Below are 20,414 nucleotides of genomic sequence, written 5' to 3' on the forward strand. Positions count from 1 at the left end.
TCATTTCTGTAATTTTACAGTTTTTTTTTTTTATTGGAGCAATCTTTTCAACCTTCTGTTGTGTCAGACAGTTGTTTCTGTTATTGACAATTTTAAGCTTTTAGAAAACATATGCTTACATTAAAAAATTACAAATGAAAATTAAAAGATATCATTTTGTCAGACAGTAGTAAAAGTAACATGGATGGGATATCTGCAGCTGAAAAGAGCTTGGAAGAATGCCACAATGCAAATGCTAAACCCTTCTAAGTTTAAACACTAGCTACTCTTAAATATACAGCTTATCAAAACTGCTCAAGGTTTATATGTCATTTTACGGTATGTTTTGGACAAATTAAGATGCATTTTTCTACAGTTTCCTATTACTTAACTTCAGAAGTCATTACTGTGTCATATGTGTAAAAACACAGTCTCACTTTCAATCACCTAGCAATCATTTGATTATAGGCACTGGTATATGATTACCAAAGATTATTTGCAAGAGGATGTGACCAAACAACCAGTTTAAAGCTGATCTTTTTGAGCTTGTCATAAAATTGGGGCTACACGTTTCATTTGACAATGGGGTAGAGTGAATATATACACTTAAATAACCATTTTCAAACCCACTTATTTTAATTCAGGTTTGCCAGTATAGATGGAAACAGGATAATAAACCCCCAAAGCTGACATTATCATATATGCAGCTAAAAAAAGTTGCTAAACATTTTGCAGCAAAATAAGTAGAGCATCCAAATACTTTTATTTATAAGGCATTATTTGGTGACAAACCTAATTTTGTAAAGGTTGATTGCCTGAATGTAGTTTTATAAACAAAATAAACGGGTAACAATTAACAACATCAGATTCAGTGTTACATTAGTCATGTACTCAAGAAGACCACTGACTTTGATAAAACCAAAATGTTAAGGAAAAATGCTCAAAAATGAATTAAAATGCTATGTTAGTAAAAGCAGAAATTAACAGTTTAACAAGAGTTGACCAAACTTGACTGATTACAGACTTTCTAGCATGTTTGAACTAAGAAGGCATGCTAATGATTTAGCAAGTGCACGTCATTTTTGTGTTTCAAGTTTCAGCCATTTCACAAGTACTTCGATGGTTTCCCAACTGTATTAAAAGTTGCTAGTTCAATAAAAGTAGCCAGGAAGATGTACTTTATAAGAAACACAGAGTTACAGATCTAAAGCTAAGCAATTATAATGAACAGTGCATGTCCTTATGTTTTGTTCTTCCTTCCTAGACTTTTACAGCCTGGTGTAACTCTCATCTGCGTAAGGCTGGTACTCAGATTGAGAACATCGAAGAGGATTTCAGAAATGGGCTGAAGTTGATGCTTCTGCTTGAAGTCATTTCAGGTAAGAGTCACTGGCAGATACTTTCCATTGTTCTGTGGCATTGGCTTGTGTGTGGAGCTGCACCTTGGTATCTTTGTTACTCTGGGAACTTATGTCTTGGTAACTATTGGGATGCTGGCAAACTTGATGTGAAGTTGAAATAGAATACATTTCTTATACATTATAAGTGGGCACAGTATTTCACATTGACTACTTCTTCCGAAGAGCTTATAGTGGATGTTGTGAAAATGGCACTAAAGATAATGTGGTAGGAGGGCACCACGTTTTATTTCGCCTTATCTGAAACATTTATTTTGTATCTATCTCTTTGGGAGCTTGATATGTATCAGATATAATACCAACGTAATATTTTTATTTTATGGAACATCTTTCACAGTTGGCTACATCACATGGCATTGTCTCATGCAAATCACAACATTACTGTTCCTAAGGATTATTGTGATAGTGAGAAAGAAACAAAAATATAGGAAATACAGAAAAAAGTACAAGGATGACAAAGAATAGTGGTGGGTTAGTAGTGTCAAATATTCTCAGACTAGGGATAAATATGTCAGGGTAAATTGCCAAAGAGAACAAGTGACTTAGGAATTTGAGGTTTTTGTATGTAATTAGATTATTTTTATGGTTGATATTCACTCCTCATACTCACATCTATACATAGAATTGTGTTTTTTTTTACTTTGTGTAGTGACATTGCACTTGCAGATGTGAAAAATAATTGTGTTTAAAATAGAAATTAAGTGGATAGGCTGTATATAAATATATATCTACTAGTGTCTGTTGTTTGTCATGTCTCTCAAGAAATAATGCTTTTGGAGACAGAGGTGGTATATGTCAAATGAGTCCCAGGGTTGACTCTAGACAACAGTACTATCTATGTGCCACATAAAGGTTTTCCATTTGCATAGCTAGTTTTCCTTCTCTTTGCTGTAAGAAGCTGGAGAAGCATGATTATGTTTGTCTAGTACAGTCTGAGAATTAACTCCTTTGAGTAAGCTTTCACAGAATTAAGTAGATAAATTCATTTGAATTATGGTGGTCATAATGGTGGTTTTTAAAAGTCTTCCTGCATTCCTTTTATTAATCAGGATTATTACCATTTATAGTAACTGATTTATACCTTGTTCTTGTTAGTGCTGGGTGGTGCAGCCAAGATTCCAGAGGCTCTTCTGCCTTGCGGCTACTGTCTGCCTAGTTTACACTCCCTTTGCTTTTACTCCAGTGTTTGTAGTTTTCCTCTGTATTCCAAAAGCCTTTGACCTGGTGTGAATGACTGTGCCTTGTGGTAGACAGGTATTCAAATGAGGCTTCTGTTCATAATCTTTTGCTTCTGATAACCCTGAATCGCAGAAATCAAATTCAGAAAATCATGAATAGGTAGTGCTGTCTCCATTCCTTTTGAAGAGAAGGAAAAAGTAACAGTCTTTCATGTCATGTTTTTTCCTTGTGTTATGCAGGTGAGAGACTGCCTAAACCTGACAAAGGAAAAATGCGTTTTCACAAGATCGCCAATGTCAACAAGGCTCTGGATTTTATCTGCAGCAAGGGAGTCAAACTGGTCTCTATTGGTGCTGAAGGTAATTAAGCCATTTGGTTCTGCATCCTTGTTAGCCTCATGAATAAAGTAGTAATGCAGTCAAGTAAGGCTTGGTGTCCAGTTTCAGAACTGCAGTGATTCAAGCTGCTGCCTCTTCTTCCAGAATATGCAGATAATCTTTACAACATTCACTTGTAGCCACACATGTGTCTTACTACTTACCACCAGAGGGCAGGGCAGATCGGCTAAGGTTCTAGAAAGCAAAATGGGGAGTTTAACAGGCTACAAAATCTTTTAATCTAAATTGTTTGTTCTATTCTTACAATTTTTGCAAAGACAGATTAAGTGCATCACACAGTGAGTCAGGTCAGAAGCAAGGGTTGAGCTAGCAGCCTTCTGGTTTAAAGTTCAAGGCCTTAACTACTATACCACACTGTATTATTATACGTTAGTTTCTTAAATACCTTTCAGGACACTTTCCATGTATAAAATACACAATAATAAACTACACTTTGACAATTACAGTTTATATGATTTAAGTCGTTACCCCTCAGGATTATGATTTTTGCTATCAGTCAATGGGTATTATCTAAGCAGGATTTTTAAGTATAGCATTTTCATGCTTAATGTTCTGGGGGACTGCTGTGTTCTGCTGTTTTTTCTAAATTGTTTTGATATCTGTGAATTATAATTTGATGTATGTGGAACATATGTATACACATTTAGATTATAATAATTAAAACAAAAAAGATACTTTGTTGTCTTACCTGAAAATCGTTGAATCTTTTACACTCTTTCTTTTCATAGTCACTATCTAAATCATTTCATATTTGAGACTGGAACTTAATAAACAATTAGTAATGACATTTAAAAAGGGTAATTTCGTATTTATTGTGTTGCACTGTTTTTCAGGATTGTATTTTGCATTTTAGATCAGTCATATTCTATACTGTATAGTTTTACTATAAGCATTGCTTACTCTTCAATGGAATAAGCATATTTCTTTTCTCTTGTTTTTCATACAGAAATTGTTGATGGCAATACAAAGATGACCTTGGGTATGATCTGGACAATTATTCTGAGATTTGCCATCCAGGATATTTCAGTGGAAGGTAAGTGATAGCAAAACAGTTCTACAGAAAGGGAACAATAATCATAATTCCATGGGAAGTATTTTCAGAAATGTCAAAGGCATTACACTATTTCCATACTAGTTACATACTAGTAAGTGTTTTTTTTTTTGTAGTCAATTACACATCCTACTTTTTGGAACACAATATGTAAAATAAATATTTTCAGACACTAGGAGGATCAATAACCACCTGAAATACTAGAGGAAAATGGTTCTAGGTTGTAGTGTATTTATTTAAAAGCAAGTAAAACCCACAAAAAATAACAACCACATGGTGTTGAACTACCTTATCAGTTGTGGCACACGGACGGGGCACACGCCCGGCCGGGACGCCCAGGAAGACAGGAGAAGGGCTCATTCCTCCTCCAGACCTCGAGGGGGCGACCGCCCTGGGGACCGCAGGTACAGAGTTGGGAAGCTCGACCCTGTAGGGGCCCATGGTCACCACCAGGGGGACCCCAATACCTGGAGGACCCTGGACCGCAGCACTTCCGCCACACCAGGAAGTGCTGGAGTGAAGAGGAACAGGGACACCCGGAGTGGTTCCGGAGAGACAGCCGGCAATTCTGTCACACTGGGGCGTGTCGGTGGGAAATTGCCGGGAACACACCTGGAGCACATTCGGGTGCTTATTTAAAGGGGCCGCCTCCCTTCAGAGATGGACTTGAGTTGGGTGGAAGAAGGACAAGGTTCTGGAGGAGAGAAGGAGGCGGTCTGAAGAGATAGAGACAAAGAGAAGGCATTGTGATAAGGCCTGGACTGAGGGGTATTGGGGCTTGTGTGAGTAGTGATAGATTGTATAATGGAGACCCTAAATAAACGTGTGTGGGATAATTTAAACGTGTCTGCCTGTCTGTGTCTGGTCATATTCTACACAGTCTACATTTATTGGGTCTCCAATACTTTCTCCTGCTTTCATAAGAGAAGGGACATATTGCTGGCTCTTTGTAAGCTGGAGAAACCATTCCAGCATTAAAAGTATCTGTAACCACCACCAACCCCCATCCAATACTCATGGAGAATGGGACCACCGGCAAAGCACAGAATTTTCACAAATGCTCATTTACAGCTCCCAAACCCTTTGCTTGCATGTGACAACTGTTCCACTTTTTCCTGAGAAATGTATTTTTGTGGCCATGATGGACTTTTCTGTATTCCCCATCCTCTTACAAAGGTGGTTTAATATATAAAGCATGTCAAGAAGCAGGATGAGCATAAAGATTTTAGAAAAAGAAGTTAGTTTAAAGGCTGGCTTCTACACATGAAGTTAAATGTTGTATTTTCATGCAGTATTAGGTAAAATGTGAATATATACTTTCTTACTTATTTCTGAAAGCCATTAAGCAAGCATTATGTTAGATGGCATGGCTAATGGTAGCAAATGCAGAAAAAGTCATTTCTAAATTATATGTTGCAAAAACAAGGCACTTAATTAATTAATTTGATCTTTTCAGAAACCTCAGCAAAGGAAGGCTTACTCTTGTGGTGCCAGAGGAAGACTGCCCCCTACAGGAATGTCAATGTGCAAAACTTCCACATCAGGTGTGCTGTTGTAATTTCTACAGGGACGTCATTTCAATTATTCTCTATCTGTTATTTCACACTCCTAACCTTCAACCTCAGGCTAGATTTTACCCACCAGAAATTCAGAGCAACGTAAACAACAAAAAATATAACTAAACTTAAAACACAAGGCCGAATTAAATAGTAAATAGGAAGTAGCACTCCTACACATTAAACTTGTCCTCTTTCTGACCCAGCAGTTTATGCATGGATATTATTGATGATAAGTAAGCAGACCCAGCAAAAAAAAAAGTATGATAATAGAAAAGTTTCCTTTAAGAAACTAAAATAAGACGTTACCAATGCTGTATTTTAATTATTTTCTTTAATTAATCCTGCTAGAAAGATTGTAGTTGTTATTAAAAGATTATGCAAATTATTGTGTATTTTCCACATATTAGAAAAAAAAATTATTGCGTTTTATCCTCAACTACACCTTCTTACCTGAAGTCAGCTAGCCAAAATTATTCTATAATAACCTGAGGTTGATCGGTGTTGATTAGAGCAAATTTAAACAAGTGAATCGCTGATATTTACTACTCAGTCATTGCCTATATTCCTGTTTCCAGTGCCCCATTTATATATGGTTTTTGATTAATTTATATTCTAACACAGATTCTGCCTCTACTAAGTCACAAGCTTCCTGGCTCTTCCTATTCCTTTTTCTGTTGGATTCATGCACTGACCTTAGCTTCTTCATCAAAGCTGCTGTGTCCTCTTGTTGTCTGTCTAATAATTTCACATCCACCATTAATGCACAAGTAACAGGCCTTGTCTCATTGTACTAGTTTTTGTGCTAACTTTAAACAAAAGGCCCAATCAGCTTTATAAAGTGCTAGGGTTAAAAATCTCTAAGAAAGATGTCAACCTGCAAAGGCCAGACAAATACAATCTGTTTTTGCTTTGGAGTCAACTGATAAATAGTAATAGCACTTAAAGAAAATAAACAGTCTTAAGAAAATTATTTGTACTGATTAGGGAATCAGATGGTTGCCTTGTAAAATTCTTTAAAACCAAACTAGTGAGGGTCTTCTGTTGATCAGTTCTAATTAAGTCGTATTACTGGTGATGTTAAACTTGGTCTAGCTTTGCAAATTACTCATGTCTGGCATCTGAAAATTCTTTACATGGGATTCTGTCTAGTGCACGTATTCATTGTTTTATTCACCTACTTTCTGGTCAACATTATGCTTTTGTCTTAATACTGTAGGTCCGAAGTAGATTGGTTGACAGACATGTTCACTATGAAACAGATTTTACGGTTTACAGAATTGCCTTCATATTCCCCAGATGGGTGAAAGTTTAAAGCTAGATTTCCTGCTTGTGCAAATTTCTGGTATTTCCCAAATTATTTTGAATGTGTGTAACTAATTAGAACTCTACTTCCCAGTTCTGGGTTAATCTTAACCATTTTCATCTCTTCTATTTTCTTCTCCCTTGTGTTCTTATTTTCAGTTGCAGCTGTCCAGTAGGTCTGAATGCCTGCTCATGAATGTTCTAAAATGTTACTTCTCTCTCTCTCCCTCTCCTTTTCTCTTTCCCTGTCACCCTACCCTTGATTATTGCTCCTGTCAGCTGGAAAGATGGATTGGCACTGTGTGCTCTCATTCACAGACACAGGCCTGATCTCATAGACTACTCCAAACTGAGAAAGGTGCCTTTTTTGGATCCTCTTCTGAAATCCTAACCTATTTTCTATTTGTTTTTGATTTTACTCTTGAGGTAGCAGTTTTCCACACTTTCCTCGCAATCATATATATACCATAGTCAACAACTAATGCTTTAAAAATGTTTAACTAAAAGAACACATTTTTAAAGTATTTAACTACTGATTTGAAACAAGTCAGTAATGTGTTAATTACTCTTCTCATTATATTGGTATCTATGATTGAAGTGTAAATATATTTACATCTTTTTTTGAAATGTTAATTTAAGGGCTTGATATACTGTACATCATTTGCTGATGGAATAACTCAATTAGTTCCTGTTTTATTAAATAAAATAATCTGAAACAAGAACCCTACTATTTCATTGTACCATAGTGTAGCTTCTTAATGTATACTAAGAGAAATGGCAACTATGTTATAAAATGAAATTCCTGTAATTGTTTCATTACTGTAAAATGAAACAGTACCTCTTGTTTAACCCATTTTAGTATGGAAATATCTTTAGGCCGTTATTGACTTTTGTCTTTGACATTATGATATAAATCATACATTTATAGCATGATTAATTAGAATGGGTTTCCTTTGTTAAATTCTGTAATCAGAATTAAGAATCCTTTAATATTTCTCATTGTACCTTACTGTAGCTGCCTAATGAAGAGCTAAGAGTTCTTAATTGCAAATTGAAACAGCATCATATTTTTGTCACCAACATTAGTTTATCATTACTTTACATGGAAGTTTGAATCAAAAAACAAAAGCATGGTTCTGTTTTTTGTTGGCAAAGAACACTGTACGTGGAAAGGAGGGAGGAAAAGAACACTGCTTACTTTGAACTTTATACATGTTATTGATCGATTTCTAACAGTTCAATAAAGAAAGCATGCTGATGTGCTGTGATGCATCCCCAACTTCTGTTTTTGTGAGTAAACCTCATTTTGCATCAGAATGAGGTAACAAATTATGTTCAGCCCTGGAAAATATGAGGGTAATGTGCAGTAAGCTGACTACATGCAAAGACTTACACTGCTTTTTGAAGGAATTACATTCTGTCATGTTTGAGTCTCTTCTTTACAGTTTCATTACTTGGCATAGTTACACCAATCTTCTACCGATCTCTGATGTGTTCTGGTTACGTAATTTATCATTTACTAATGAGCATGTTAGTGGGACGGATGCTGAAATAGTTTTAGAAGTACAGCCAAAAGTAGGACAATGAAGAAAATTAGATATACATAGTGAGCAGAGGGTATGATGCAGGAAGCACAATACTATAAACAAGTGTGCTTTAAAATAATAGAAAAACCATATATTGGCTGAGGTAAAATTCTTAGCTTTACAGGCTGTACTTGTTCCACTAATCCACAACTGTTTACAGGCTTTTTGGAAGTGGTGTCAGGTAGTTCCTTTGACTTAATCTCTCACCCCAGCTTTCACACCTTTCATGCATTAATTGTTCTTGCTTGCTTCCTTTGAATTAACATGTAAGGAACTTCTGATTATGAAACTATCCTGTGATTGGAGGTAGGGATTGGTTGAAGTGGTCATGCCATTTTAAGCAGGTTGAATCCACAGTTAAGTTAGATGTTGATCATTTTTTTGCCCTGCCCTGGCTGTTTCTGACTTCTTTGTTTATTCATTTTTTATTTCTTTTTTATCTGCATATTATTAAATTTTGATCTGGTAAGAATGAACCTGTTCACCTGTTCCTGCCTGCTTATTGTTAATATCTCTAGTTTGTGGATTAATGAAACTGCCTTTTTATTTTGATTATTTAAATACTTATGCCTTTACTGACTGGCGTCTTTTACTACCACCTACTGAAACCTCACTTCCGAATTGGACTTTCCTATTTGCTGTACATTATTTAAGCTGCATACTGTGTTGTAATGCCCTTAGACCTTATGCGTAGGGAATGCACACAATGAACAAGGTACTGAGTAGTTAGCTCATTAGTAATTCTGTAATATATTTAAGAAGGATATATCAATATATAAAAATAGCTTTTTGGAAAAAAAATAAAACATGGCCTTTGAATGTTACACAAGAGTTGTAACCTCTTATGCAAGCAGACAAATAAGAAGATACCCTTTTAAAACAGGGTTGTCAAACTCAACTCCTGGAGCATCACAGTAGCTACAGGTTTTGGTTTCAGTCATTTTCTAAATTGAAAGCCAAATGCTGGCTTTTAATGAAACACACTATTTATAAGAAATATGTTTACAGTTTTCAGTGTCTTTTTCTTTTTAATTTTTTTTGAAACAGACCCTTTACACCTTTATTGATTCATGTAAAATGGGACTAAATTAGCTTTTTTCTTATTTGCATCTCTCAATTATTTGGCAAAAACAGAAGAAGAAATAACACTGAATTTAAGTATTTAAATGTAAAATAAGCTGGTAAGGTTGTAAATCTTAACAAAGAAGTGGATTGAAATAAAGTTTAAATAATAAGTTCCAGGCAGTAATAGTTGGCTTCTGACTAAGAACTCTGGCTTTAACTAAAACCTAATGCTATTGTAGCCCACCGAAAAATTAAAAGCCCCAGATTAAAACAATAATTTCTGTATTACTTTTTAAATACTGCCGTACAGTTTTTAGTTTATCATACTTCTAATACTTAAAATGTAGTTTCAAGAAGTGATTCTAAAAATATTAATTGATTTTCAATTATACAAATTAAGTTTGATAATACATACATTTTTAGGATATATGATTGAACTATACTACCAGGATAAAATGCTCCTGAATGTGGGAAAATTATGCAGGCTACATACAGATAGTCATCAACTCAAGAACTAAATCCAGATCCCTAAAGTTGCAAGGTGGTAGTAACCTCTATACCACACAGATTCTCATCAGTCACTTCAATATACTGTAGTTAAAATCCAGAATTACATTTTTCCTTATACTAAGGAAATAAATGGATTAACTAATATAGTGAACGAAAGTATTTGTGTAAAGAAGAAAGTAAAGTTTCTCTTTATGCCTACTTTGACCAACTTTCATTATATATTTATAAATTATGCATATTGGTTTTTCCTAAAGGATGACCCAATTGGTAACCTGAACACTGCTTTTGACGTCGCTGAGAAGTTCTTGGACATCCCTAAGATGCTGGATGCCGAAGGTAAGACAGGAGGCTTTAAGCTCTTAGCTAGTATCAAACTGTATTTACCCCAAAATAATATTATACTGTATGTTATCACACCTCCTTAAATTTTGTGTTTTAGATTAAAAAAAAGCTATTTTTTAGGAATAAGTGAATTGTGCAGAAGTGCTTCTCTTATGATCTGTCATTACTATACCATGACCCTATAAGCATAGATGATTATTAGCATATCTTTTCTTTTGAATTATGAATTATGAAATATTACTTTAGGCTTTTATTACATATTTACAAAAAAAATTAAATAAAAGTATGTATCCAGTTGATAGGCAGAATAAACGGATTCTGTTCATCTTGACTTGATGAGACATTGACCACCTCAGAGAACCTGGCCATTGTATTTTTAAACAAAAAAAACCTTGGTACCCAAGACAATATGGGAAATACTGATAGATTGGATTTTTAGTTGCCATCTAAAGAAAATGAAAAGGTAAACAAAAAAAGAGTACTGTTAGTCTTGATTGGGCTTTTCGTTAGAGTAAACAGGAAACAGGCTAATATTTGTGGATCCAGTTTATGTTGATGCTTATGGCATGACACGTTATCTTGTTGGAAGAATCCATATGTTAAAGTCTAGATCTTTGACCATAAAGTGATGAACATGATACAATATGTCATTGAAATGGCACTCTGTGCATATTATGAGCCGTATCATATGCCAAGAAAACATTCTTCCAGTCTGTAGTATTGAAATGAGGTACCAGTCTGTACTGTTGAAACGAGAGAGTACATATACAAAGATTCGCACTGTTCATGCCATATTCTGAACCAGCAATCTACATGTTACAGCAGAAATCACTCAAATTTGTCAGATGAAGTGAAATATTTCCAATCTTTATTCATGAAGTTTTGGTGATCATGTGCCCATTATAGCCTCACTGTTGTTCTTAGCTAAAAGGAGTGATACCCAGTGTGGAATTCTGCAGCTGTAGTGAATTTGTTTAGATGTCTAACGCAGGGTGTTTTGTGTGTGTGTGTGAGTGTGTTCAGAGATGCTCTACTGACCATCATTTTTGTAAAGAGCTGTTATGAGCAGTCTTTCTATTACTGTACTTTGAAATAATCTTGCCATTGTTCTCTCATCTCTCTTATTAAGTAGGTACTTCTCATTCACAGAATCTTCTTTGTTTATTGCACCATTTTCTATGAACTCTACAGATTCTAGTGTGTATACCAGGAGGATTGTTTTTTTTCTGAAATGCTAGTCCTACCACAATCAACATCACTTAGATCACATGTCTTCCCCATTCTGATCTTTGGTTGAACAACAGCTAAATATCTTACCCTTGTCTGCATACTATATTTTGAGTTGTAGCAGCAGGATATTTGTGTTAAATGAATACTCTGCCTAAAAAGTATAATTTTTATGTTACTTACTCCATGTAATTTGTATTGGTGGCTTGAAAACATTTTTTAATCTCTTTTTTTTATGGAACATTTAAATAACAATATTTATAATAGAATGGGAGCTTAATGTGACCAACTCTGTACAACAACAAACAATATAAAAAACATCAATGGAAAAAATCTGACATTTTCTGTTTGCATAATTCACATGTCATCTGGTTGTATATTCACAACATGCAAAATGCATGCATTATTTTCTAAAATATTGGTAAATAAATTCTGCTGGAAAATGAAAGTAGTCCATAAATAAGAAGCCTTTTCCCATACCATTATTTTGATTTTGAATTGAAGACGCACCTTCCCCCTCTCATTCACCAGTCAAGAGATTTGTCTTCAATTTGAAAGCACTTTAATGCTTTTTTGCTTTAATGAGCAGATGGAAATAATAAAGTGGGTACTGAGTATATTTTCATATTCAATAGCAGATTAAATTGTCATGAGTTTGTATGCCTCCATACAACATTAATGAAACAATGAAGTCTTCAATATAACATTCAACAATTTTCATGTTCTAGGACTGATTGAAAAGTGAGAAGTTTACTGGTGACTTTTAAACTTTTGGCTATCATGTGTCCACCTCATCACAGTCCTTATTTATTTGCTATCGAAAATATTCTCCAGTACAATTCTCAATTCAGAATTGTACTCCTTGGGATAAGTTTGGTTATTTAATTTGAACCACATATAACATTTTACTTGGGGCAGGAGGAGGGGGGAATTTTATGAGTAAAAGATAAATACATGACATGTTCTTGAAGATATCATACACTTCACCTCCCCCCCCCCCCCCTTTTTTACCTGATGCCTCTGCTGTTCTTTATAATTCAGTAACAACTTATTTTTAACTGCTGAGTTTTATAAGATGATTGGTTTTCTTTCCTTCTTACAGATATTGTTAACACCCCCAAACCAGATGAAAAAGCCATCATGACCTATGTTTCCTGTTTCTACCATGCCTTTGCTGGAGCTGAGCAGGTAAGAGTTTGTTCTAATTGTTACAGGTGCAAATTTATTCCACTCTTCTCTTTGAATCTCAGCTTCTCCTAACTTGTGGCACAAAAGCCATCAGCAGGAGCAGTTTGCAGATTTATTGAGGTCTTTACATATAATGTCCCCCCAAAAACAATGAGGAAACCAGGAGATTAATGAAAATCTGTTTAAACTATCTTTAACTTTATCTTGTTCAAAATTTAACATCCTTGCTTATAAATTAAGCCTGAAATTGTACAGATACTTTAGCCATTTTACCCACAGTTTAAAAAGTAGCAGCTGAAAGGTTGAGTTGTTACCTCCCAAATTTAGCCCTCAAAATAAATGTTATTTATTTTGATGTAACAGATTTTGCAATACCTTATGCATACTGACCATTTCTCCTTAAAAACTAGTCAAATGCCCACCTACAAACACATCTTTTATTTTTATATTGGGAAATTTGCCCATCTGCAACATAACCTCTGTTTTTAGATAAAATCGTAATTAAAAAAATCTAAAAAGGTCCAAAACTTTAGAAAACCACAGCAAAGAGAGATAAAAGAATACTTATAGTGTGCTTATGTTCTTAAATATAGAGAAAATGTGGTCGGCAAGTGACTGCTGAATAATTGCAAATATGATAGAGCAGCAAACGATAGGCAATTGTCGTTCTTTCATTTGTTACATATTTAACTTATGAAGGTCTCACACTCACAATATTCGATTCTAATCTTCTCTATTGATAGTTATTTAATTTTGACAGAAAAAGAACTTGGGTTTTAGAAATTAATTACAATACTTCCATTCTTTCTGATGAGGAAAATTAATAATCTGAGTGTCTATGAATGTAACATGAGGGCTGTTATATATCAATTGTCATACTGTTCTGATTAATATTCTTGATAAATTACCATTAAGCAAAAAGTGTGAACATATTTGAGTGCCCAGTTGTTGGCTTTGCTGAAATACTGTGAAACTTTATGACATTTCCTTTTGCCACTGTAGGCTGAGACTGCTGCTAACCGAATTTGCAAAGTTCTTGCTGTCAATCAAGAGAATGAGAAGCTAATGGAGGAATATGAGAAACTGGCCAGTGAGGTATGAGGTCTATTGTTATGACATTTCTTTTAGCAGTGAATCTGGTAGTAAAATGCATAAAAGCAGAAGAATGGTTTTAAAAATATGTTTGATATACAATATTTCTATTGGGTTGTGAACTTTCTCCTTTACTTTCATATAAATTGTTTACCAAATTATAATAACTGCACCATAAGCAGATACCCATGATTTGTGGCTTTTACATATTGCATGTTCATTGCCATTCTTCCATCTAAGTGCAGTGTAGTTGTTCCTGATGAAAAATACCTAATTTTCTGTTACAGAAAATGTTCCTTAAATATTTTCTCTATGCTAAACTTGCTTTTGTGGAATCTAATAACTGTACATTGTAAAGAATTTTCAAAACTCCAAAGGTGTAAGTATATTTCTGTTCAGCTGAGGTATCACCCGTTGCATGGCTTTACTTGGGTCCTAATCTGGGATCCTGAATTGGTTTGTCGTGTGGTGGGTGCGGCAATGCACTGAATCAGTGCGTGCTCCTAACCTCCTCCTCCTCCTGGTTTAGACAGTGTAACAGGGGCCTCCTAGTGGTGAGATGTCAAACTGACACTCAAAATCATTTATTTTGCCTACTCTTTCCATTACAAATGAATGTCTAGAGCCTATCTAAGCAGATTACAGCAAGACAGGAATTAACTCTGGGCAAGTTAAAATCCAGCTCCCTGGAGTTATTTGGTAAAAGACCTAACCATTGCCCAGTTGTTCAATTCAAAATAACAAACACAACTTCTTTTTCATTAACAATGAAGTTGGTTCATTTAAACAAAGAGAACAAAGCATGCATTTATGTGCCCAAATATACATTTGTATTTAGTCCCAAGATGCTCTAATTTAATGAGCAACCATGATGAAATGTAGTTTTCTCCGTCACCATCATAGGTGTCCCTGGACACCCCACCAGACTTGCATATTCCTAACTGCAGTGATACTTTTGAACATTTTTCACATATTGCTTTAGACTACAGATAGTGTAATCATAATAGAGATCTTCTTATTTATTGTATCTCTTTACAACCCTATTTTTAAGATTACTGAGACCCACAACAGGAGAATATCCATTGTGGAGCTTTGTATTAATCTCTGCACAGATCACACATATTGACAATCCATACCTAGTTGTTCCATCAATGCCTGCTCATGCCAGTAGTCCTCTGATAGTCAGCTGGCAAATCCACTCATCCACCGATCCAAAATATGGAGATACCCCCTTTTTCTTCCACAATTGTGTACTTTCTCTCTAGTGATCATGTCACACTTTTACCACCTTATTGGCCACTATGGTATACTGTCACTCAGTATACTGTTGTTTGACCTCCTTTTAGTTGCATCTCCTTGTCCGTTCACAAGCAACATGTGATAGGTGTAATATGTTACCCTTTAATGGCTCTAAGCCATTAATGCACCAAACAACAATAAAATAATTTTAAGGACCTGCCATATTCTCTGAACCATATGATTCAAAGGCATTGGCATTCAGCTTGAGTGACCGTGTTGAACACCTAAAGGAGGAATATTTAAGTCTGACCCTATGGTAGATCAACCACTGGGTACTATCAACACATTAGCTTTTCTTCATACCAATGTGGTCCCTCTGTTTATATAGCACTTTTTGATGGTCAGCTTGCTTCTGCCCCGTTAACCTTTCCTATGAGTTTAGAACCCATGTTTCACAAATTTTAGAAAAAGTTGTGGTTTCTTTATTTATGTTGCTCAATGTCTTCTTTCTTTTACAGCTTTTGGAATGGATTCGTCGCACCATCCCCTGGCTAGAGAACCGTGTGGCTGAACAGACCATGCGCGCCATGCAGCAGAAACTGGAAGATTTCCGTGACTACAGACGTGTGCATAAACCCCCACGTGTGCAGGAAAAATGCCAGCTGGAGATCAACTTTAATACCCTACAGACCAAGCTGAGGCTCAGCAACCGCCCTGCATTTATGCCCTCAGAGGGCAAGATGGTTTCGGTATGTAGGTTAAATTTACTAATATACCTTAACACTAAAAACCTAAGAGAGTGTTTCTACATAGTGCTCAATGTTAGAATATTTGAGCAGGGTCAATGTACCACCTAATTCCATGTATTTATTCTAATAAGACACTGAGGTTGAAAAATGTATTTTTAATATAATGTACTTGGGAAATTGTACTACATTAAAGGGTAGCAATAATAGTGACGGCATTAAAGTTACAGATGGTCATTTATAAATGATCTGAAATGCACTTTTTCCAGCATTAAACAAAAGATAATCATACTGCTTTTTATGACCCTGTGAATTTCTTGATATTTAATGGCCTTACACAAGATCAAGCTAAATGACAAAATTGCTTCTGTCATCTGTGAGAATGTACTGGAATTGGACTACAAGCTGTGGTAAACAAAGCACTATGGCCTTGCTCTCAAAACTATTCATGCCACAGAGTACATGTTGATCATCCTCTTTTATCAATTCAGGACATTGCAAATGCATGGAAAGGCTTGGAGCAAGTAGAAAAAGGCTATGAGGAGTGGCTGTTGACTGAGATCAGGAGGCTGGAGCGTCTTGACCACCTGGCTGAGAAGTTTAAGCAGAAGTGTGCCTTACATGAGTCATGGACAGCAGGTAAGAGACTGTAAACCACCTTGGTAGGATGGACTTAATATACTAATGCAATATAATTTTCTTCTAAAGTTACTACTATTGGGAGCTATAAGGTAAGGATGAATGAACAGATGTGTGTGTGTGTGTGTGTGTGTATATATATATATATATATATATATATATATATATATATATATATATATATATATATAGAGTATATCTCTCTATATCTCTCTATTATATAAAAAAAATCTTGGAACAAGACCTTATTCAGAGAGATGCGACGTGACTTTCTCAGAAAGACACTTTCCCGTCCCGCGAGACTAGACTTTGTGATTTAGCCACACCCATTGGCAAGAGAAGAAAGCAATGGGACAAAGATAAAAATTTGGGGAGTCCACCCACAGCCCCCCACTGAGCCCAGACCCATATGGAGGTCATAAACTCAGGAGAGGGCATTAGCGTTGGTCTGAAGAGAGCCCGTACGATAAACCACAGTGAACCGGTAGGGCTGAAGGTCTAAAAACCACCTGCTGACCCGCAGATTCATCTTCCAATGGTGCCACATGGTCTGTAACGAAGCTAAACTCGGAACCCAGTAAGTAGTGCCTCAGCTGCGTTACTGCCCATTTGATCGCGAGGGCTTCTCTCTTGACCTGGTCTCCCAATCCAGCAGTTTCCAGCTCAGGAACATGATGGGGTACTCAGCACCATCGACTCTTTTGCTCAGCACGACTCCGAGTCCTGTGTCCGAAGTGTTTGTCTGGAGAATAAAAGGCAAGGAAAAATCTGGAGTTATTAAGACAGGTGCTGATGTAAGGGCCTGTTTAAGGCCACGGAATGCAGCTTCTGTTTTATCATCCCATACCACTTGATTAGGAACCTGCTTCTTTGTCAAATCTGTCAAAGGCGCAGCCCTCTCGGAGAAGCGAGAAACAAACCGGCAGTAGTAGCTCACTAGACCCTTTAAGGCTTGCACTTGCCATTTTGTTTTCAGATGGGACCAGTTCAGTATCATATGGACTTTTGAACACTGAGGTCTAATGGTACCCCTGCCCACCAGGTAGCTCAAATGCTTGGTCTCGGTTAACCCAAAGACACTTCCTAGGGTTAAACCATAGGCCGGCCTCCACCAGTGTTTGGAGCACCACTTTGACGTGTAGTAGGTGTCCATCCCATGTGTTGGAATAGATGACCACGTCATCCGAGTAGGCAGCACTTATAGGCGTTGTGGGGCCTGAGCACTTTGTCCATCAGATGCTGGAAGGTTGCCGGAACCCTGTGCAGGCCGAATGGAAGGACACGATACTGCCAGTGTCCACTAGGGGTGCTAAACGCGGTCTTTACCTTTACGGATTCCACAAAGGAAAGTACCTTTTGGTCATGTCCAGGGTGGTCAAGTATTAGGCTTTCACTAGCCATTTAAGGAGGTCACCCACTCGCGGCATTGGGTAACTGTCAAACTGAGAGACCTGATTAAGCCATCGGAAGTCATTTCCGAATCTCCAACTACCATCCGGCTTAGGGACCAGGACAATAGGGCTGGACCAAGGGCTGTGGCTTTCCTCAATAACACCAAGGTCCAGCATACACTCTATCTTGAACTCACCTTTGAGCGATCAACCTCTTAGGATCGAAGTGCCACTTACACCATTGCCTCTCCTGCTGGTCCGCAGATACTCTGAACCGCTTGAGGACTTAAGAGCAGAGTTTGTCATAATCGGTGGCATCCTCCTCTGAGAGATCATAATAAGCACGCTGTGTCTTGCCCTTCACGAAGGGTGCTAAAATGTTACCCCATTCAGACTGCGGCCATCAGTTTCTCTTTGCTATGCACTCAAATATGACGAGGTAGGTTTCTGCATCGTCTTGGTCTGTAAGTGGGACGAGCACTTGAGACGGCTTTCTGACCTAGTCCTGTTGCACTGCAAGCCATGCCTCGATCCTTGCTTCTGACTCCGCCACCTGGACTTGGACCCTCTAGAGTTCAGTCACTAGATGGGTAAAAATGGCATTCAGGTCCTGCTACTCAGACATCCTAGAATGCTGTCTTGACGACTATGCTAATTCTAAAGAAAGCAAAAGGAGTCCACCCTGTATAATGTAGTAACAGCCAAAAAAATTAACTTCAAGAGAGTAATCACAAAGGACTAAGTCAAACATCAACTGACTAACAGAGTGAAAGTTTAGGGTTTTATAGGTGAAGGACAGGAAGGGGTGGGATATCGGGCAGAAGTAATGTCTGTAGGAAGGAGTGATGCAGCAGCGGAAGTGGGCAGAATCTTAACTGGGTTTTTCTTCTGGTGGTCTGTGGAAGAGGGAGAAAAGGCATTAGTACTGTTCATCAATCCTTGACTCTGCATCTCCCAGTTAAGCCCTTAGACTGGCTCCCATGTGCACGTGTGTGACTATATATATATATATATATATATATATATATATATATATATATATATTAATACATAATTCGCCATCCTCCTCACTCACGTCCGTCCAAAGCCGAATGTGCAGTCACCTTCTGCGCATGTCTGAAACCGAATGCGAGGTTGCCTTCTGCGCAGCTGCCCAAAAAACCTTACAAGACCGTCATCGCAGCAGGCGGCAGATTTACAGCCACGAAAATTCAAAGAGAAAGGCGACTTCGACCGACATCCAACCCCAACATCGCGGCAGGCAGTGGATTTACGGCCGCAAAAATTCAAAGAGAAAGGCGACTTCGATTAAAGCTCTTCGACTACACCTCAAGGCCTAATTTCGCATTCTGATTCAATTACGCATTCATTCAATACACCTATATCAGGTTTGTGGTGCTTATACTTATTACTTGGTCACTGGTATTCCACTCGTGCCCGTTTCATCTTTCGTTGTCGAAACGGGCTCTTTGTCTAGTATATACTGTGTATATATATATATATATATATATATATATACTGTATATAATATAGTTAAAAGTTTTCACACTCACTCATCAACAAAAGTTTGGCAAGATGGTATATCTAGGCCAGTAGGTATCCAGTTAGTTAGCCAGTTGTACTATATTTATGAATAGGTAAAGTGCCCTGTGCCTGGAATTAGGAAATTTTCCTACTGTTTTCCAAAAGCAGTAACTGGTGACAACACATTACAACTAACTTACTGAGAGTTATTTTGATACTCTGTCCATCTGGAAAATCATTTTCCAAACCATTAATTTTTTTGCATGCCATCCATCCATTGATCTCCTAACCTGATTGTCCAGTTTAAGATTAACTAGAGCTAATATCTACCCCAGCAGTGCTGGATAGAATTTGAAAACCATCCCTGTCCTGAGCATTACTTAAACTCAAGACACAGTTGCACACACATGCACACACCTATACACTTGATGTAGGGACAGTTTAGAATTGACAATTAACTTCATATACATGTTATTGGCAGGAGGACAGCAGGAGTACCTGGAGGAAAAACACCCACAAACTTATGGAGGACATGCAAACTAAATTTGTCTGTTTTCATTTTACATACCAGTTTTATTACAGAGGTAATATAAAAGGCAAACAATTGAAGCAACAAAAAATCTAGAGTGCAAGTTTAATGAAACAGTATATAAAAGGAGACTTCATAATTACACTATAGTAGTAGTAAGAAATGTGACCAAACCAGTACCAAAGAGACAAGAGTGAGAGAAGGAAATGAAGTATCAAACATGGATCAATAGAAGGCACATTTCATAATGCATCTAAAGAGAGGAGACCCTAGACCATTTACAGTGTCCAAGGTGTCACCTGCACTGTCATGAAAAACTAATAAATGATGGACTAGCATGCAGTAATATTATACAGGCATATCAAAACTTTATATTGAAATGGCATATCCTATTGATTATTTTCAACCATTTACTGTACAATTTATATTAAAATGCTAGATATTCTTGAA

At 36.8% G+C, this 20,414-nt stretch overlaps 1 protein-coding gene across 1 annotated transcript in view; it reads left to right on the plus strand.

Moving 5' to 3' along the window:
- The window catches only part of actn3b (actinin alpha 3b), a 77,041-nt gene that overhangs the window by 46,315 nt on the left and 10,312 nt on the right, over positions 1 to 20,414 (plus strand). The window contains exons 2-11 of the mRNA XM_028803260.2: positions 1,244 to 1,358; positions 2,816 to 2,935; positions 3,921 to 4,007; positions 5,482 to 5,569; positions 7,166 to 7,244; positions 10,302 to 10,383; positions 12,719 to 12,804; positions 13,807 to 13,899; positions 15,654 to 15,884; positions 16,373 to 16,520. Coding sequence (XP_028659093.1) covers positions 1,244 to 1,358; positions 2,816 to 2,935; positions 3,921 to 4,007; positions 5,482 to 5,569; positions 7,166 to 7,244; positions 10,302 to 10,383; positions 12,719 to 12,804; positions 13,807 to 13,899; positions 15,654 to 15,884; positions 16,373 to 16,520 — 1,129 coding nt within the window. The remainder of the gene's footprint in view (positions 1 to 1,243; positions 1,359 to 2,815; positions 2,936 to 3,920; positions 4,008 to 5,481; positions 5,570 to 7,165; positions 7,245 to 10,301; positions 10,384 to 12,718; positions 12,805 to 13,806; positions 13,900 to 15,653; positions 15,885 to 16,372; positions 16,521 to 20,414) is intronic.

This window comes from Erpetoichthys calabaricus, chromosome 1 (genome assembly GCF_900747795.2).
Source record: "Erpetoichthys calabaricus chromosome 1, fErpCal1.3, whole genome shotgun sequence".
Taxonomy (NCBI): Eukaryota; Metazoa; Chordata; class Cladistia; order Polypteriformes; family Polypteridae; genus Erpetoichthys; species Erpetoichthys calabaricus.